This window comes from Stegastes partitus, unplaced genomic scaffold (assembly GCF_000690725.1).
Source record: "Stegastes partitus isolate 25-593 unplaced genomic scaffold, Stegastes_partitus-1.0.2 Scaffold2021, whole genome shotgun sequence".
Lineage (NCBI taxonomy): Eukaryota > Metazoa > Chordata > Actinopteri > Pomacentridae > Stegastes > Stegastes partitus.
The window spans coordinates 102,268-118,640 of NW_007579752.1; the positions used below are offsets into that span (position 1 = coordinate 102,268).

The 16,373-nt window shown below is 47.9% G+C and overlaps 1 protein-coding gene across 1 annotated transcript in view; it reads right to left on the reverse strand.

Moving 5' to 3' along the window:
* Nucleotides 1–16,373, reverse strand: part of LOC103373592 (myosin-7B-like) — a 38,152-nt gene that overhangs the window by 12,820 nt on the left and 8,959 nt on the right. The window contains exons 2-30 of the mRNA XM_008303508.1: nt 14,426–14,525; nt 14,239–14,342; nt 13,766–13,909; nt 13,533–13,689; nt 12,523–12,550; nt 11,895–11,988; nt 11,715–11,807; nt 11,575–11,638; nt 11,348–11,446; nt 10,755–10,858; nt 10,544–10,682; nt 9,430–9,548; nt 9,203–9,352; nt 8,141–8,311; nt 7,871–8,050; nt 6,578–6,710; nt 6,413–6,489; nt 5,344–5,431; nt 4,957–5,074; nt 4,751–4,874; nt 4,539–4,675; nt 3,278–3,448; nt 3,111–3,195; nt 2,327–2,569; nt 2,073–2,249; nt 1,551–1,696; nt 999–1,089; nt 763–920; nt 262–493 (exon numbers count right to left, since the gene is read on the reverse strand). Of these exons, the coding sequence (XP_008301730.1) occupies nt 262–493; nt 763–920; nt 999–1,089; nt 1,551–1,696; nt 2,073–2,249; nt 2,327–2,569; nt 3,111–3,195; nt 3,278–3,448; nt 4,539–4,675; nt 4,751–4,874; nt 4,957–5,074; nt 5,344–5,431; nt 6,413–6,489; nt 6,578–6,710; nt 7,871–8,050; nt 8,141–8,311; nt 9,203–9,352; nt 9,430–9,548; nt 10,544–10,682; nt 10,755–10,858; nt 11,348–11,446; nt 11,575–11,638; nt 11,715–11,807; nt 11,895–11,988; nt 12,523–12,550; nt 13,533–13,689; nt 13,766–13,909; nt 14,239–14,342; nt 14,426–14,525 (3,726 nt within the window). The remainder of the gene's footprint in view (nt 1–261; nt 494–762; nt 921–998; nt 1,090–1,550; nt 1,697–2,072; nt 2,250–2,326; nt 2,570–3,110; nt 3,196–3,277; nt 3,449–4,538; nt 4,676–4,750; nt 4,875–4,956; nt 5,075–5,343; nt 5,432–6,412; nt 6,490–6,577; nt 6,711–7,870; nt 8,051–8,140; nt 8,312–9,202; nt 9,353–9,429; nt 9,549–10,543; nt 10,683–10,754; nt 10,859–11,347; nt 11,447–11,574; nt 11,639–11,714; nt 11,808–11,894; nt 11,989–12,522; nt 12,551–13,532; nt 13,690–13,765; nt 13,910–14,238; nt 14,343–14,425; nt 14,526–16,373) is intronic.

Genomic DNA, 16,373 nt, shown 5'->3' on the forward strand with positions numbered 1-16,373 from the left:
CTCTTTGCTAACAGGCTACGTAGGCTTTTAAAGTAGCTCTAATAAAACCACTGCTCACAAAGCCTGCTCTAGATCCAGGTGTTCTAGCTATAGGCTTCTAACATATAAACTCTCCATGAGCAGCTCCATGTGACCTTACAGACCTCATGGTACCGTATCATCCTACCAGGTCTACACCTCACTACCCGCTGTGCGATGACATAAGTTGTAAACTGCTCTGTGTTCTCCAGAACCGGGTGAGGTTCTCCCTCCTGTCCTCACCTTGGCTCTGGACAGCTGCTCCACGTTGGCGGCCAGATCGTCGGCCTCCAGCCTGAACTCGATCTTTTCCTTCTCCAGCTTCTGCTTGGTTCTCTGCAGAGCGTCGATCTGCTCGCTGAGCTCCGCCACCGTGTCCGAGTGCTTCTTCCTCAGAGTGGCGGCCGTTGCCTCGTGGTGAAGCCCCGCCTCCTCCAGCTCCCGCCGCATCTTCAGGAAGTCCGCCTCTCGCTTTCTGTTTGATACGAGGGGAGGTCCAGGTAGACAGGCAGGTGTTAGTGAAGTCAGAAGATAAAACCTCCCCAACAGCTGGAAGCACCAACCTGAGCTAAACCTGATTCACGTCCTTCATGTGACGTTACCGACTGTGACTTCAGGTGTTTGAAGGACGTCTCAGGTTCATAGATGTGAAATGAAGCAGCAGTAGTCCACAAACTGATGAACACACTCATGGTGAATGCAGCAGTTACCCTTCATGGTTACTACGATCCATCCTGTACGAACCTGTTCAAGGCGATCTGAGCGGCTGAAGCTCCTCCAGCCTCCTCCAGCTTCTCCCCCAGCTCCTCCAGCTCTCTGGCGATGTCGTTCCTCTGGCGCTCGGCTTTGGACCTCCAGGCTCGCTCAGCCTCCAGCGCCTCCTCCAGCTCCTCGATACGAGTCTGAGGTGGAACCAAAGCCTGAAGCAGCAGCAGCAGCAGAGACTGAGACGAAGTTCAAACGTTCTGCTGAGGACCAACCTGAAGCTCCTTGATCTTCTTCTGAAGCTGAGCCACCAGATTCTGCTCGTCCTCCATTTTGGATTGAAGCTGACCGAACTCAAAGTCTTTTCTATGAAGAGGAGAGAGAACGAGACACGTTACAGTCGAGTGTTTAGTTCCTGAATCCTTCATCAGCTGAACAGTCTGACCCTCTGAACCCAAAACCTGGAGCAGGTTCATCGAGTTCAGAACATCTCCAAGATGACGCTGTTCATCAGCCAGAAACTGTAAAACAGAAACGCTTTATTCTACATGTTTCCTTTCAAGAAATCAACCTTCGCTTCACCAGACTCGGACCTCCAGCCGACTGTTGGTCACCGTGGACACACGGTGGACATGACGCTTCCACATTTTTCAGTATTTGTAAAATAACTAAAAAACACAACTTGGTCTCCATCGTTCTGAGTCCTGCTGACAGAAGACATCTCTGAGTTCTCTCTCCTCCTTCTTCAGGACTTTATGTATCAGAGAAACCACAGTGAAGGAGCATGTTTGATGAAGGTGAACAGAAGCTCTGACTGAGGTTCCTACTTCTTCAGTCGCTCCTCCAGCTCCTCCTTCTGGTTCTCCAGGTCCCTCACTGAGTCCATGGACAGCTTCAGATCTCCTTCCAGCTTCCGCTTGGTTCGTTCCAAATCAGTGCGGATCTTCTTCTCCTGCTCCAAGGAGGTCTCCACCTGCATAGGGAAGAAAACCAGGGTCACAGATCAACTCCACCTGAGATCAGTCAGAGTTTAGTGGGTTTGAGATGATTAAATCCAGATGTACAGCTGAGCAGAACTGTGTCGCACCATGAAAATGAATCTCCATTTTCTAAATCCAAGTTTACTGGTGGAGATCAAACCAGTTCTGGAGGTCTAACATGTCTTCATCGACATCGAGCAGGAAAAACGGCCTTAAAGAGGTTCTACAGAGGTTTAACAACACGAGTTCCTGCAGTGAAGAACCGTTCTTCTAGCAACAGCTCAGTCTAGTTGGTTGGTGCGGAGGAACGTTTCCTCCTCAACGCACTTCAGGTTTAGTTCATCGAATGTTTGTTGGATGTGTGCTTACGCTGTCGACCTGCTGCTCCAGCCGAGCCTTGGTCTTGTTCAGCATGTTGACTTTGTCCTCCTGAGCCTGGAGGTCCGTCAGCGCCTGCTGGTGAGCCTCCATCAGAGCAGCTTTCTCTCTGCTCAGCGCCGCGATGGACTCGTCCAGAACACACATCTCCTGTGACAGGTTCTTCACCTGGACAGGAAGAAACAAAGTTCTTACTCTGAGCATGGAGGAGCTTCTCAGCGATGCTCAGCAGGTCCTGAACTCACCTTGTTCTCTATTCCATGTCTGTCTTTCTCCACCTTAGCCAGCGTCATCTCCAGGTCGTCCACGTCTTTCTTCAGAGAGGAAACTTCGTCCTCCAGCTGCCGCTTCTTGGACGTCAGCGTGGCGCTCACCTCCTCCTCGTCCTCCAGACGCTCCTGCATCTCCTTCACCTTCGACTCCAGAGAGATTTTGGACTGAATCAGCTGGTTGCAGCGATCTTCTGCATCCGTCAGGTTGTCCTGCTCCTGGAGGTCAGGAGGAAACAACAGGATGTCACCAACAGACGGGTTTCTGTTTAATTATGAGGCTGGTTTGATGGAAAGAAAACTACACAGAAACGAACTGCTTTGAAACTCATGAACGGCTGTGGAGCGTCGTCAGAAGGTGGCGCTATCAGCTACGCTAGCTGTAACAGACCAAGGAGAAGAGGCTGAAGCTGAACCAGCCATTTGCTTGTCGCCAAAAACCTCGAAGAAGAGACAAACAATGGTGTGTACGTCTACAAGAGACAAATGGAGAAACATCTTCAGGAGCGTTTGGCTGATGTTAGCTGGTATCATGTTCAATGACGTCCAGAATCATCAGTCACATGACATAAATGTTTGCTTCTTATTCAGAAAAGTGTTTCCATCTCCTATGAAGAGCTTGAACAAGTCAAAAACCAAACCAGTCTTAAAGCTTTCATAGCAACAATTGAAGATTGTTTTTCTTACTTTTGTCATTTTTATGAACCTTTTCCAAAGCAATGCTTCAAAATGCACATAAAACCTTCAAAGCGTGACTCACTGCTTGGAGCTGCAGAGCCAGGTCGTTCTTCTCCTGAACCAGAACCACCTGACGCTCCTCGGCCTCCCGACGCTTCACCTCCGACCTGACGGAGGAGAAACACGACAGACCACCAGATGAGACCGGAGCTGATCTGGTCTGATGTCAGCAGAGGCAGCCAGACGCACCTGTCAAAGGCCTCTTTCAGTTTGGCGAAGTCTTCCTTCAGAGCAGCCAGCTCCTTCTCCACCTGGGCGCTCCTGAGCAGTGGGCGGAGCTTATAGAACAGCATCATCCACGGCCAGGTCCTCACTGAGAAGAACGCCCTGAGGTTGAACTGGATCACCATCACAGCGTCCCTGAGAGGAGGAAGTACGACACAAACAACCGAAACATTCACATGAACTTCTTTAGTTTTTAGCTGTGATCACGATGGAGCCGACACATTTACAGAGCAGGAGCACTGAAGGAGCATCACTGATAGGGATGGTAGTGATTAACGGTTGATCAATTCATCGCTGTTAATATGTGATTAACACATACTCTTCCTGTTTAACCCTGTAGAGACCAGAGGAGGCGTCTACAGACTACAGCTCATGGTGGCAGCAGAGAGCATTGTGGGACTTTAGCAGCAACAGGACCATGACAGAGACTCTGAGGAGGTTCAGGACCTCCAGGTTAGAGTTTGTGTGTTCAGTAGAAGTTGACTGAGACGCTGCTCTGATACCCTCCTGGAACAAGAGGTCAGTTATAAATGTCTATATGAGCACATAGAACAGTGTTTGTACTGTTGTCAGTTATTGAGTGGTTTCCCTGCAAACTATCAGTTTAGAAGCTTATTCAAGGTTTTCATCCCTAATCGTTGCTCAGTCAGACTCCTCTGAGGCTTCCTGCACTGAATTTCCATCCACGAATGTTTTTTAACTTTATATTTGCAGTCTCAGAACCTTTGAGACATTGATCCAACCATCTCTACTGAGATGTTCCTCCAATGTTCTCAAAGTGCTCAACATGTTATTCCATCAGATTGTTCCTGCGTCTCTAAACAGCCTCCTCAGATACCTCCAGAGTCCCCGGTAGAGTCACTCTGAGAGTCAGTCGTCTGCTATGTGTCCCTGATCCAACATGTTTGTTGTCTTTCGTCTTATCAGCATCAATAAATGTGATTTTTATGGTCAACTTGAATATGTGCATAAAACAGGCGGCTGTGAGCTACGAACAGACCCAAAGTAAATTCATCGTTGTCCCAAACTGTCCCTTCAGCAAAAACAACCATTAGCAGCATTAACATTCCTGGTTAGCATTAGCAGGTTATCTGGCTGGTTCCGGTTATCTCCAGATGTCACCACATTCATCAAGTTCATGGTCCAAAGAACTACGAAGGCAACAGGGAGGAGCTTCTGAAGTTCCTCCACCGTGCTTCATCAGTCTGCTGGTTGGTGTATTGACCTTTGCAGCATGACCTTCTGCCGCTCCATCCTCATCAGCTTCCCTCTGCACATGGCCTGGACCGTGGTGAGGATCTGAGACAGTCGGCTGTCCCTCATGTCCTCCAGCTGGCCAAGCAGACCAGCCTTGAAGAACACCTGAGGAGGAGGAGGATAGTCAAGTTCAGTCCTGAGAACAGACGTATCTAAAGCAGCGTTATGATGCTGCTCTACCTTCGTTTGTCCAAACTTGTACTGAGTGTGATCGATGTCCAGAGAGCCCAGCAGCTTCTCCACGGCCTTCCTGCTGTCCACGAACGAGTCCTCTGGGATCGCAGACGGATTCAGGATCCGATAGCTGAGAAAGAAATCAGATCCCTGAAGAGCAGCAGGACCAGAAACCAGAACGAGGATGTTTCTGGGTTTGGTCTGGGACTCACCGCTGTTTGAACTCAGCGTAGAGGATCCGGTTTGGAAAACCCTTCCTGCAGATCCTGATCCCCTCCAGGACCCCGTTACACCTCAGCTGGTGGAGAACCAGGAAGGGATCCATCACACCTGGAAGCAACCACAAGGACGTTTTCAGTCCTTCTATTGGATGTTCTGACCACCAGAACCACGTCTGGAGAACCTCTTTCAGGGCCATCTTTGGTGGAGACTGAAGTACAGACTAAAGGTCAACTCCCTACCAGAAAGTTCGAACTAAGGCTGTTGGTTGGATGAAGGTGAAACATCTCCAAGAACCGAAGAAGAAGTCCAGTTGTCTTCTACTTCTGCTGTCATGACCTGATTTAAACATCAGTGAGGAGCACTTCTGGTGGGCCTACCTGGATTCTTGGCTTCGTTGGGGATGATGCAGCGAACAAAGTGAGGCTGAGTACTGCGGAGGTTGGCCATCAGTTTGTTGAGATTCTCCTGTAATCAGACAGAAACAAGGCGAGACCTTCTAGAAGCTGCACAATCAAAGTGTCTCAAGTGAGTATGACCTCCTGTAGAGGGCAGCACTGAGTCAAACAGCAGGTAGTTTACTCTGAGGAGCCACAACGACCGGCTGGATCATTCTGTGTCTTCTGGTTCAATCTGCTAAAGTTCCTCCAGAACCTCCTCAGAACATCTGGTTCTGTATCTGCAGCACCTGTATCTACTGACCAGAGTTCTACCTTCAGACTGTGAATGTTCCAGAGGTCCAGGTCCTTGAAGTCCACAGAGGAGGGTCCAGATTGATCACTTTAATGGACTTTTTCCATCATTTCTGAGCCTCAGAACTTCATCAGTACAGCAGATAGACACATGACATTTAGGAGGAAGAACACATCTGTGTTCTGCTAGAACCTGACACCAGATCAGTTCTACATCCATCCAGGTGTCTCCCTCTGAGCTCATTAATGCATCTTCTGGCTGTGAAACTGTACAAATGTGGAGTCGTGTTGGACAGTTGTTTGGTCCAGAAACGCATTCAGGACCAAACATTCTTCTTCGTGGTTCATGTTGTCCTTCGATGTGTTCTGCGTTTGGTGCTTAAAGAAGGTCTGAGTCGTGAGTTTGAATCACGTTGAACAGGTCTGGAGGTCATCGTGACACATTTTAGGCCATTTTTCTGTGATTCTAGGTCTTTTTTTGTCATTCTGAACAAGTTTCTGTTGGATGAAGAGTGAGCACAACGTGTCTATCACCACCTTTAAACATCAGCATCATGGAGACGTCACAGCACCACCAGAACCACATCCAGGGTACCACTGATTGTTTCTATGACTCTGTGTCATAGACATTAAACTGGTACCACTATGATCCATCCCATAATACTGATGCTACCAGCTGCTGACAGAGGACATGAACAGAACCAGGTCCAGTGTTCAGACTGAGACACCTGGATGGATGTAGAACTGACTCACTCACCTTGTGCAGCTGTGAGACCGTCTGGAAAGAAGCTGCTTTCCTCTTCCTGTGTTTGGTTTCAGCCTTCGGATCGCCCGCTGACACAGAACCAGAACAGAACACACGGTCAGCACTCTCATCTCCATGTGTGCGGCCTGTTAATTGAACACTCGGTGGTGTAGTCACCCGTCTCTGAGCTGATGTAGTTCTCAAACAGCCCGGCCATCAGCTTGTTGGAGGACTTCTGGAACAGAACCACCACCGTCTCATTCAGAGGATCTCGGTTCTTGTCCAGCCAGCCGGTGATGTTGTACGGAACCTGCAGCAGCCAACAGCATCCCATTCACTACCAGATACAGGAACCGTGACTGAACTTTAATGAACCAGCACACATCTCAGTAATGATGAGATGTTCCTCAGGACTCCTGCCTTCAGGACATCAGCTACGACCATGAACGATAACAAATATCTCATTGTGTTTATGGCCCTGACATGATAGCTGACATCAGTTCAATAGTTCATAATCACTGACTGGAGCAGCAACATCTTCCTCCAGATAAACTAAAACAAAAAACTCAGAACCTTAAATATGACCTGAAAACATCACGAGAACATTTACAGACATTGGTCCTACTTGTAGCTTTAAGGAAACCTGCCTGAATTCAGCCTCTGTTTCCAGTTTGTGTTTATTGTGATATTCAGCTTCCAGGCTGTGATGTTTCTGTTGTGGCCTCCAAGTCAGACTGACTCTGGTCCACATGTAGACTTCATATAAACGTGGACTTACAAAGCCAAAAACATGTATATTGTATAGAAGTCTCTGAGAAAACAATCTGACTTCTTATTGATCTGTTGCCTCAGGAACCATGATCCTAAAGAGTTTATGGTCTCAGTCTGTAGCTTCGAGACTCCTTCAGGAGTTAGTAGATGACCAGGCAGGATGGGCTCCTGGCTACCTTCTAAATGAAGAGCTGCTTCCATTTGGGTTCGTCCTTGTTCTCCATCAGAGCCCGGTTCATAAAGAATTCTAGTCTGCACTACTTATACACAGTCCAGAACATGTCCCAGCTCCTCCTGGAGGATCCTGAGCTGTTCTGGTCCTGGTGTCACCTACCAGCTGGAAGTTCCTGGAAAACCTCCAATAGAATCAACCAGGAAGATCCAGACCAGACGGGCTCTGAGCTCCTCTCCTGGTTCCTACAGGGATCTCAGACACTACAAAGGAAACTCAGCTGCTTGTGTTCACGACCTCTAAACTCTAAACTCAGGGAGCACATAGCTCGAGTGCTAACTGAAAGGTTCTGCATCTGGCTCCCGGTCTGGTGACACCTTCACTAGCACTGAGGTTAACTGTGGTGGATCAGTTTACATCAGTTTACCTGCTGACTAGTTCTCGTGACGGAGCCAGACATCTGATGGTCTGCGTCAGTCTTTCCATTTCAAAGTGACTCCAGCAGTTGAGGAGCAGCTGAAACTCACCACTCCAGCGTAGTGCACCACCTCGAAGTGAGTCTCGTATTTGCGTTTCTTGTCGGGTCGCGGTCGCTGGAAATTGGGCGACTTCCCCAGATGGTTGTCGTAGAGTTTGGTCTTAAAGCTGTGGTCCGTGGCCTTGGGGAACATACACTCCTCCTCCATGATGGACAGGATACCCATCGGCTGGACGCACAGACACTCATTACTCTGTTGTCCATTCATGGACGAAACCATTCAGACATTTCATCGTCCATGTGCCGCACGCAAACACACCTTCTCTATGAGGTCTATGCAGGCCTGCAGGTCCAGACCGAAGTCGATGAAGGTCCACTCGATGCCCTCAGTCTTGTACTCCTCCTGCTCCAGGATGAACATGTGGTGGTTGAAATACTGCTGCAGCTTCTCGTTGGTGAAGTTGATGCACAACTGCTCAAAGTTGTTGAACTGCAGAGAGAGACAAAAGATGTTTTTATGGCTGTGTAGCTAAGATTTAAGAACTCATGGGGTAATAATTCTGAGTGACCACACCACCCAGCAGGAGCTTTTTAAAGCCCTTTTGAAAATCTTGCACAATTTTCAGTTAATTTTTTATAAATTATCAGTAAAAGAAAAGATCTTAAACATCTTCTTTAAACCAGACTGCCTTTGAAAAGCAAAATTAACTCAAGCTCGTGTTCATTCCTTCAAAACTAACAAAGAACATAAATAATCTAACTCCCAGCATCATGTCAACAATAAGCTAATAGCTAAATGCTAACTCCCAGCATCATGTCAACAATAAGCTAATAGCTAAACGCTAACTCCCAGCATCATGTCAACAATAAGCTAATAGCTAAATGCTAACTCCCAGCATCATGTCAACAATAAGCTAATAGCTAAACGCTAACTCCCAGCATCATGTCAACAATAAGCTAATAGCGACTTGTGTTTATTCCTGAAAATGTACTAACTGCTAACCAAACATTATTCCCTCACTGTCATGAGAATGCAGCCCCACATCATGATGCTGCTTCACTGTCAGGACCATGCATCCACTGTGGTGGTCCTGGTCAGGTTCACACCAAACATCTGGACTCCATGTGAGCCCAACACATTGATCTTCAATCTCCTTTGTTGCATTGACTTTCTACTTTGTCTCCTGAATTTTCCATGTAGTCTTTCTAACGTATTTGTTTTTGATCATTAATAAGAGAAAATATTCTTCTGTTCAGTTTAGAAATAATGCAGCTATTGAGAGAAGACGCAGTTCTGAATCCTTTCATTATGTTCTGAGTACATATTTGGCATCTTTCCTGGTTCTTGTCTGGGTTTGAGGGTTGACGTGTTTGTCTTTACCTCAAAGATCTCGAAACCGGCGATGTCGAGGACTCCGATGAAGTACTGCCGAGGCAGCGCCGTGTACAAGGACAGGTTGATGCGACTCACCAGCCACTTGAACATTCGATCGTAAGTCGCTTTGGCCAGCGCTGCCACCGCATAGTTCACCTGCACAGACGGGATGAAGTGTTAAGCCTGTCAGTACTGTCAGCATGGTGTCGTGGTGCTGACTGCTGACTGGTTACCTGCTCCACAGTCTGTCCTTTAACTATGAACTCGTTTCCAACTTTGACTCGGGGGTTCAGGAGGCCTTTCAGCAGGTCTGCAGAGCTGATGCCCATCAGGTACGCGGCCTTGTCCACACCTGAACACACACACAGGTTCACAGGTTTATTGGACGGTGACGAGTCCAAGACAAACCTGACACCAAATGTCAGATGTAGACCTTCGTGTGGGTTGAACAGTATCTTCCTGAAACCACAGGGACCAGGAACCACCAAGGTCCACAAACTTGTATGAAAACTGCTCAACTGATGCACGAACCAGGAAAGTTTTCATGAGAATAAACTAAACAACAGGTAACAGTCCAGAACCCTAAACCAAGTCCAAAACTAGTCCAACATCAAGTTATAATCTAGTTCCAAACTCTCCAGAACCAAGTTCAGAACCAAGTTCAAACCCAGTCCAACACCAGACCCCAAACCAAGTCCAGAGCTGTACACTTAAACCGGATCTGTCAAAGAGGCCACAACATTCATTTACAGAACTTTAACCAACATTAACTAGAACGTGACATAAAGTTCTGTCCATAACAGTCATGACCTGGAGACCAACTAGAGACCAGAACTGGTTCTGCAATAACGTTTTATCATTTGGGTCCTTTCGGACCTTCAGGTGAACATCTGGTTAATTTTTGGACTTCATCGGCCTTGTTTTTCTGAGGTTGGTGCTCTCTTCTGTCATGTTCTATCAGGAACATGTAAGAACCTCGTGGAGGAACTTTAGAAACGTTTTATTAATGCATCAGTGAGCAGCTTTCATTTCATCCCATCTTATGTTCTGTCGGTTCTGCTCTGTATGCAGTCAGTCTGTCATGAGTCTCCTGGTAGCGCTTCATCTGCTGCTCGACGACCTCGACTCAGAGCCACAGAGTCAAAGCTGAGTTTAAAAGAGTTAAAACAGAGTCTAGAAGAGTTAAAACAGAGTCAAAGCTGAGTTTAAAAGAGTTAAAACAGAGTCTAGAAGAGTTAAAACAGAGTTAAAGCTGAGTTTAAAAGAGTTAAAACAGAGTTAAAGCTGAGTTTAAAAGAGTTAAAACAGAGTTAAAGCTGAGTTTAACGGTGTGTAGACGAGTCGTACTCTCGGTGCCGTCGGCCTCGGCCTGCTCTTCTCTTTGCTTCTTCTTGAACTTCATGTTGCCGAAGTGCATGATGGCGCCGACGATCTTGTAGCAGCCGTACTTCTCCTCTGGCGTGAAGCCCAGCGTGTCCATGGCGTGCTGCACAGAACACACGTGTTAGCGTTGACACGCTAGCAGACAGCAGGCGGCGCTGTTCAGGACGGCTCTTACGTCGGTGAGCTTCAGCTCGTCTCCGTCGCTGATTCCCTCCACGGTGGTTTCACCCTGAGAGCAGAAGTGGTAGTCGTAGGGGTTGGTGGTGACCAGCAGCATGTCTGCAACACACAGGGTCAGTGATTACTGATTATTGATTAGTGATCATCTGGTCATCTGGTCCAGGCTGCTGTGATAAAAATGTTCAAGAAAAATGGAACCAATAAAAACACATTAATCAATGATCACATAAACAAACACAACAGTGAACCAATCAGCATGATGACCTCTGCAGCGCCCCCTGGTGGCAACACTGGTGTCTACAGTTTAAGTCCAAACCTGGTGGGATTGTGGCCACAGCGCCACCAGGCTGCAGAGGCCCGACATTACAGTTGACCTGTGAATGAAGTTTCACTTTAGTGTTTTAGTTTGTTTACCTCGTAAACAGACAGACGACCAGTTTGCTCCTGGCTTGTGATTGGACAGAATCTAGAGGTGGGCGTGGTTACCTTGCAGCTCTGACTTGTGATTGGACAGATTCTAGAGGTGGGCGTGGTTACCTTGCAGCTCTGGCTTGTGATTGGACAGATTCTAGAGGTGGGCGTGGTTACCTTGCAGCTCTGGCTTGTGATTGGACATGATCTGGTAGTAGATGTGGTAGCTCCTCTCTCCAGGCTGCTGGAAGACAACTCTGGACTTTTCTAGAAGATCTGATGAAGAACAAACACGTTTATGAGCAAACGGCTGAAGGTTTCCGTCCGACCTTTGAGCAGCAACACATCCATCAGATCTACTGTAAACTGAACACAATCAGCTGCAGAAGCAGGACGCTGCTCACAGATGTCGATGTCGGCCGACGCCAGCTTCCCCGTCGGCCCGAAATGAATCCTGATGAACTTTCCCTGAAACACACAAACACGTCTTTATTGATCAACCTTCCTTCTCCTCGACCGTCACACGAGCTTTATCTGAACTCACGAAGCGAGACGAGTTGTCGTTGCGGATGGTTTTTGCGTTTCCGAAAGCCTCCATGGCCGGATTGGCTTCGATGATCTGATCCTCCAACGAGCCCTGAGAGCAAAGAGGAGCCGGAGCTCAACGGAAAGCCAAAGATTCACCGACAACACCTCACAGCAGAAATAAAGCTGCAAGACTTACTCCTTTCTTCATGTTCTCTCCCAGAGCAGCCACGATGGCGAAGTACTGGATCACCCGCTTGGTGTTGACGGTTTTTCCGGCTCCGGATTCGCCGCTGATCAGAAATAAATCAGACAGAAAGATTCAATCAGTACGAGAGTGAAGCTTCTGGAAGCAGAAGTTTCCTGGAGTGGCCGTTGGCTTCGCGACGCCTCAGAGGACGCTCGAGTCAAACGCTCTCACGCTCAGCTGCTAATCAGCCATGATGACTCATACATGACATAAATATGAAGAACAAAGGCGTCAGGTTGTCTCTGAATTCAGCTGATTAAATGATGAAGCAGGTGAGAAGCAGCCGTTCAGAGTCCTGACGTCTGAGCTCAGGTGTCATCACTCACAGTGGTGGAGATCAGCTGGTCATCAGAACGTTCTGCTCGTTTGTGTTGGTGAGAACATTAAACACCTGAAGATGCTCACTGGAGTGTTCGTCTGAGTGTTAGCAGCTAAACCGTTGATCAGAAACACCAACAGCGTGAGCGAGACGTCTCCGTCGGTCTAATCAGCTGTTTCACTGAATCGTCTGTGAGCTCTACTGACTGCAACACACCTGGTTCTTCCTTCTCACACTCATATTTCTGATGTGACTCACGTGATGAGCATCGACTGGTTCTCCCGATCTGTGGACGAAGACAAAGTCTGGTGAGTATTCGAGGAGCAAATCAGGTAGAAGAAGCTGTCGGTTGGTTCTGAACCTCTGACTGCTGTGACTTTATGGTTTGAATTCTCTGGTTCTGCTGGTGAACGATGAACGACACTAAAACGGACCTCAGCTCTACTGAAGCTGCTCTGGACACCGACTGAGGCGCTGTGAGTCAACACTGCCACCATCAGGTCAAACTCAGAACTACACTCTGTGGTTTTCATTCAGCCAAACTGTCCATTACACGTCACTGCAGATATGAGAGGTCTGTTGGTTTTGTGAAGCGTCTACACAAAGAAAAACAGAAATCCAAATGAGAAAAAATGATTTTTAAATATGTGTCAACTTGAAATGTAGTTTAATTATAACTCCACATTTTAAAAGTCCTTTTAAATAATGTAGAAGAACGAGTTGAACTGAACATCTCGTGTTTATCCCAAATATGATGCTTTACAAACAGCTCGGTGCTCGTCCAGCTCACTCGGTGGCTGAACATCACTCTGATTAGAACGGTTTCTGATCTGCAATCACTGATGGAAACTGTTGTGTAATGTTCCTCATGAGCCAAATCTTTATTTTTTTTTCGTAGTGTGACATGAAGCTACCGTGGTGAGCAACGGCTAATGGACTAGCCTGCTATTAGCATCAGCTGATGTTTCTGAACAACAGATAAAACCTACAGATGTCATGCTGAGTGTGACCTGACGGTGGCAGCGTTGTCTCTGTTCTCATGCATCAGTCACCGGAGCATCAGGTTTAGTGCAGAACATCGTTTCCTTTGATATCAGGTTGTGCTGAATCACGTTTCTGACTTCCTGTGTGTTCATGAAGTCGTCACTCAGTGTGTGCAACATGTTGACTGGTTGCCGAGTTGCAGCAACTTCCTGTTTAAGGTCTCATTGGACCAAAGTGTTGTGAATGTTTTGCAGGAGTCTGTCAGGAGCGAAAGGCCGACTCACTCTGCAGCAGGTCGCTGTAGGCGTTGTCAGCGATGGCGTAGATGTGAGGCGGCGTATCGGCACGGCGCCGCCCTTTGTAGGCCGAGACCACCTGAGGAGAGTAGACCGGCAGCCATTTGTACGGGTTCACGGTCACGCAGAACAAACCGGAGTAGGTCTGAAGCAGAAAGGAGCAGTTAGACACGAGGAAACCCTCAGAGTCACGAAGGAAGAGCAGGTGGGCGGAGACTGACGTAGATCATCCACATGCTGTATCTCCTCCTCAGGTTGAAGAGGACGGACGCCTCGTTCAGGTGCGTCAGCATGGCCATGTCCTCCATCATGTCGAACTTTGGAGGGTTCATCGGCTGCAGGTCGTCTTCTTTGACGATCAGAAACTGAAACAACCAACGTGTGACGTGAAGGCGCAGCATAACCTCACATATCAGCATCATCAGAGCCTGTGCAGTCAGAACAGAGAGTCAGGAAACAGGACGTCCTCCAACAGCTGGTTCAAGATCTGAACTCTTAGTGTTTCTCTGGTTAAATCTCTTTGAGGCCGTAACGTCCCTGCAGCTACGTCACTGAGCTTTGCTTTAAATCAGAGCTCCAGGTCAACACATATCAAGTCTGTGGAGGTTCCTGTAGGACGGATGACAGGGTTTAAATACGACCGGCGACTAGATGAACGTCCTAGCAGAGCAAGACTAGCTAGCTGCTAACTCACCCGCCCATCCTTGGTCTCCACAGTGGTCTTGTCTCCGTTCAGCTCTCTGACCTCCACCTCGGTGTACGCTTCCACCTCGTCCGGCATCCAGACTCGCTTCGTCCCTGCAACGACCAGACGACAGCATTGATTCAGCGCTGCGTGCTCAGAGGACCTGGCGACACGCTGAGCAGGTGTACGAGGGTACCGTCGAAGGCCTGGGCTTTGGCCGCCAGCTGCTCCAGGTTGGTGAGCCGAAGGTAGCGAGCAGCTTCTCCGAACTCCGTCATGTCCAGAAACCGAGACATCTGAAGACACAGAGACCAGATCTGAAGGTTGGGCCTGCAGAGTTTACCGTTCCTCTGACAGGAAGACAGGTTCCAGCCGGGTTCTTTAAAACGCTGTTAACAGAATCCTGACCAAGAACATGTGAACTGTTTGTCTCTGAGTGGTTCTGCTGCTGTCAGGCTCATGTTCACTGCAGGATCAGGTCCTCCATGACGGAACCAGAACAACTACAACAAGAAGTAAGGTTAGGAAAAGGTAAAAACCAGGAGCCGACATGTTAACCACTGGAAACATGTTTGGTTTTACAGGTCTGCTGCTGTCTGAGTCTAAACTCTCTGTTTGGTGTCGGTTGTGTTGATGGAGCCACAGGTTCTGCACACGGTGCGTTCAAAGACTGTCTGACAGCCTCAGAGCAGCAGCCATCAGGACCAAGTTCAGGTTCAGGCTCTGGCTGGAGGACACCTCGTCTGTGGAGGGAATCGGACCGCCGACCTTAGAGGGCGACCCGCTGCACCACCTGGACCACAGACGCCTACTTTCACAGTTTAGGTTCTGATAAATTTGATGATTTTTTTCTGAGCTCGTGTTTCTTTTAAACCTGCTGGAGGGTTTGAATCAGAACCAGAGTCGTCCTCCGAACCTGAGAATCTCGTGTTCTGATTGGGTTCATGAAGTCAGAGCTGATAATAGAAATAAGAACAGAACCATAAAAGAAAGAACCTACTTTCCCTGAAGTTCTTTGGCTGCCATCTAAAAGAACCCATGTTTGATGGTTCTCTGATTCACATTTGGAGGTTCTTGAAAGAATGTTTGGTTCCTTATGAAGCTCTTTGGGCTGCGATGTGGTGCCAAAAGAAAACATTGTGGTCGGATCTTTGAGGCCCGTCTTGGGGTGTTGACTAGAACTTCCTGCTGAACGTGGTCCTTCTGGTTCCAGGACAGCCTGGTCCTGTGTGGGTCCTGCAGCCCATCACTCATGTCTGCTGCTCTGTGGATCTATATTTAGCAGCGGCTTAAACCGAAGCGAGCAGCTGATGTTCCAGCAGCTGCCACATCAGCTCCACTGATCCTGCTGCAACGCTCGGCCTCTCGCTCAGCGCCCAGATGATGCTGCCGGTAAATATAACCGGCAGCTGGGAAGATCAAGAATGTTTGAAAAAGCAGTTGATGGAGGAGCTGTGAGCCTCCGTCAGACACCAACAGCAAACAAAGGTCACCACAGGTCATTCAGTTACAGTCTGAACATGATCCTTCATCGATTCTTACAAAATAAAAGCACAATAATGGTGAATTTCCTTTTCTGCGTTTGTGGCTGGAGAACTCAAAGCTCCAGTTCGACCACCAGACTGAGCTCCTGAGCTGTGGACGTGTGTGGTTTTACCAGACGTATGAATTCAAAGTGTGGCTTCTGGAGGAGCGCTGCTTATAAAACAAGATGAATCCAGAAGTTTGAATCTGTTCAGCTGCTCCGTGAATACAAAACAACCATCATGAGATGTTCCTACATTACGGCTGAGGCTCTTGGATGACACAGTTTTACCAAAGACCAGCAAACCAAGGTCTAATCTGGTCTTGGTTCCCCCACAGAGGAGCACAGCTCAGGACAGAACAGCAGCTCCAGGAGCAGCTGGATGGACCAGACAGGGAGCTTCTCATCAGATGTTTAGACGTCTTCAACCTACTGAACTTCAAAAGCCATCGACAGGTTTAAAAGACGTTATGAAAAAAAAAAGAAAATAAAAACAAAAACGACTCAGAAACTGTCAAAACGGAACCATGTAATCTGATTACATGTGACTCTGACCAGAATCACTTTATTCTATTAATTCTGTCGCACCAAGAAAACTCAGAACATTCAGAACCTCTTG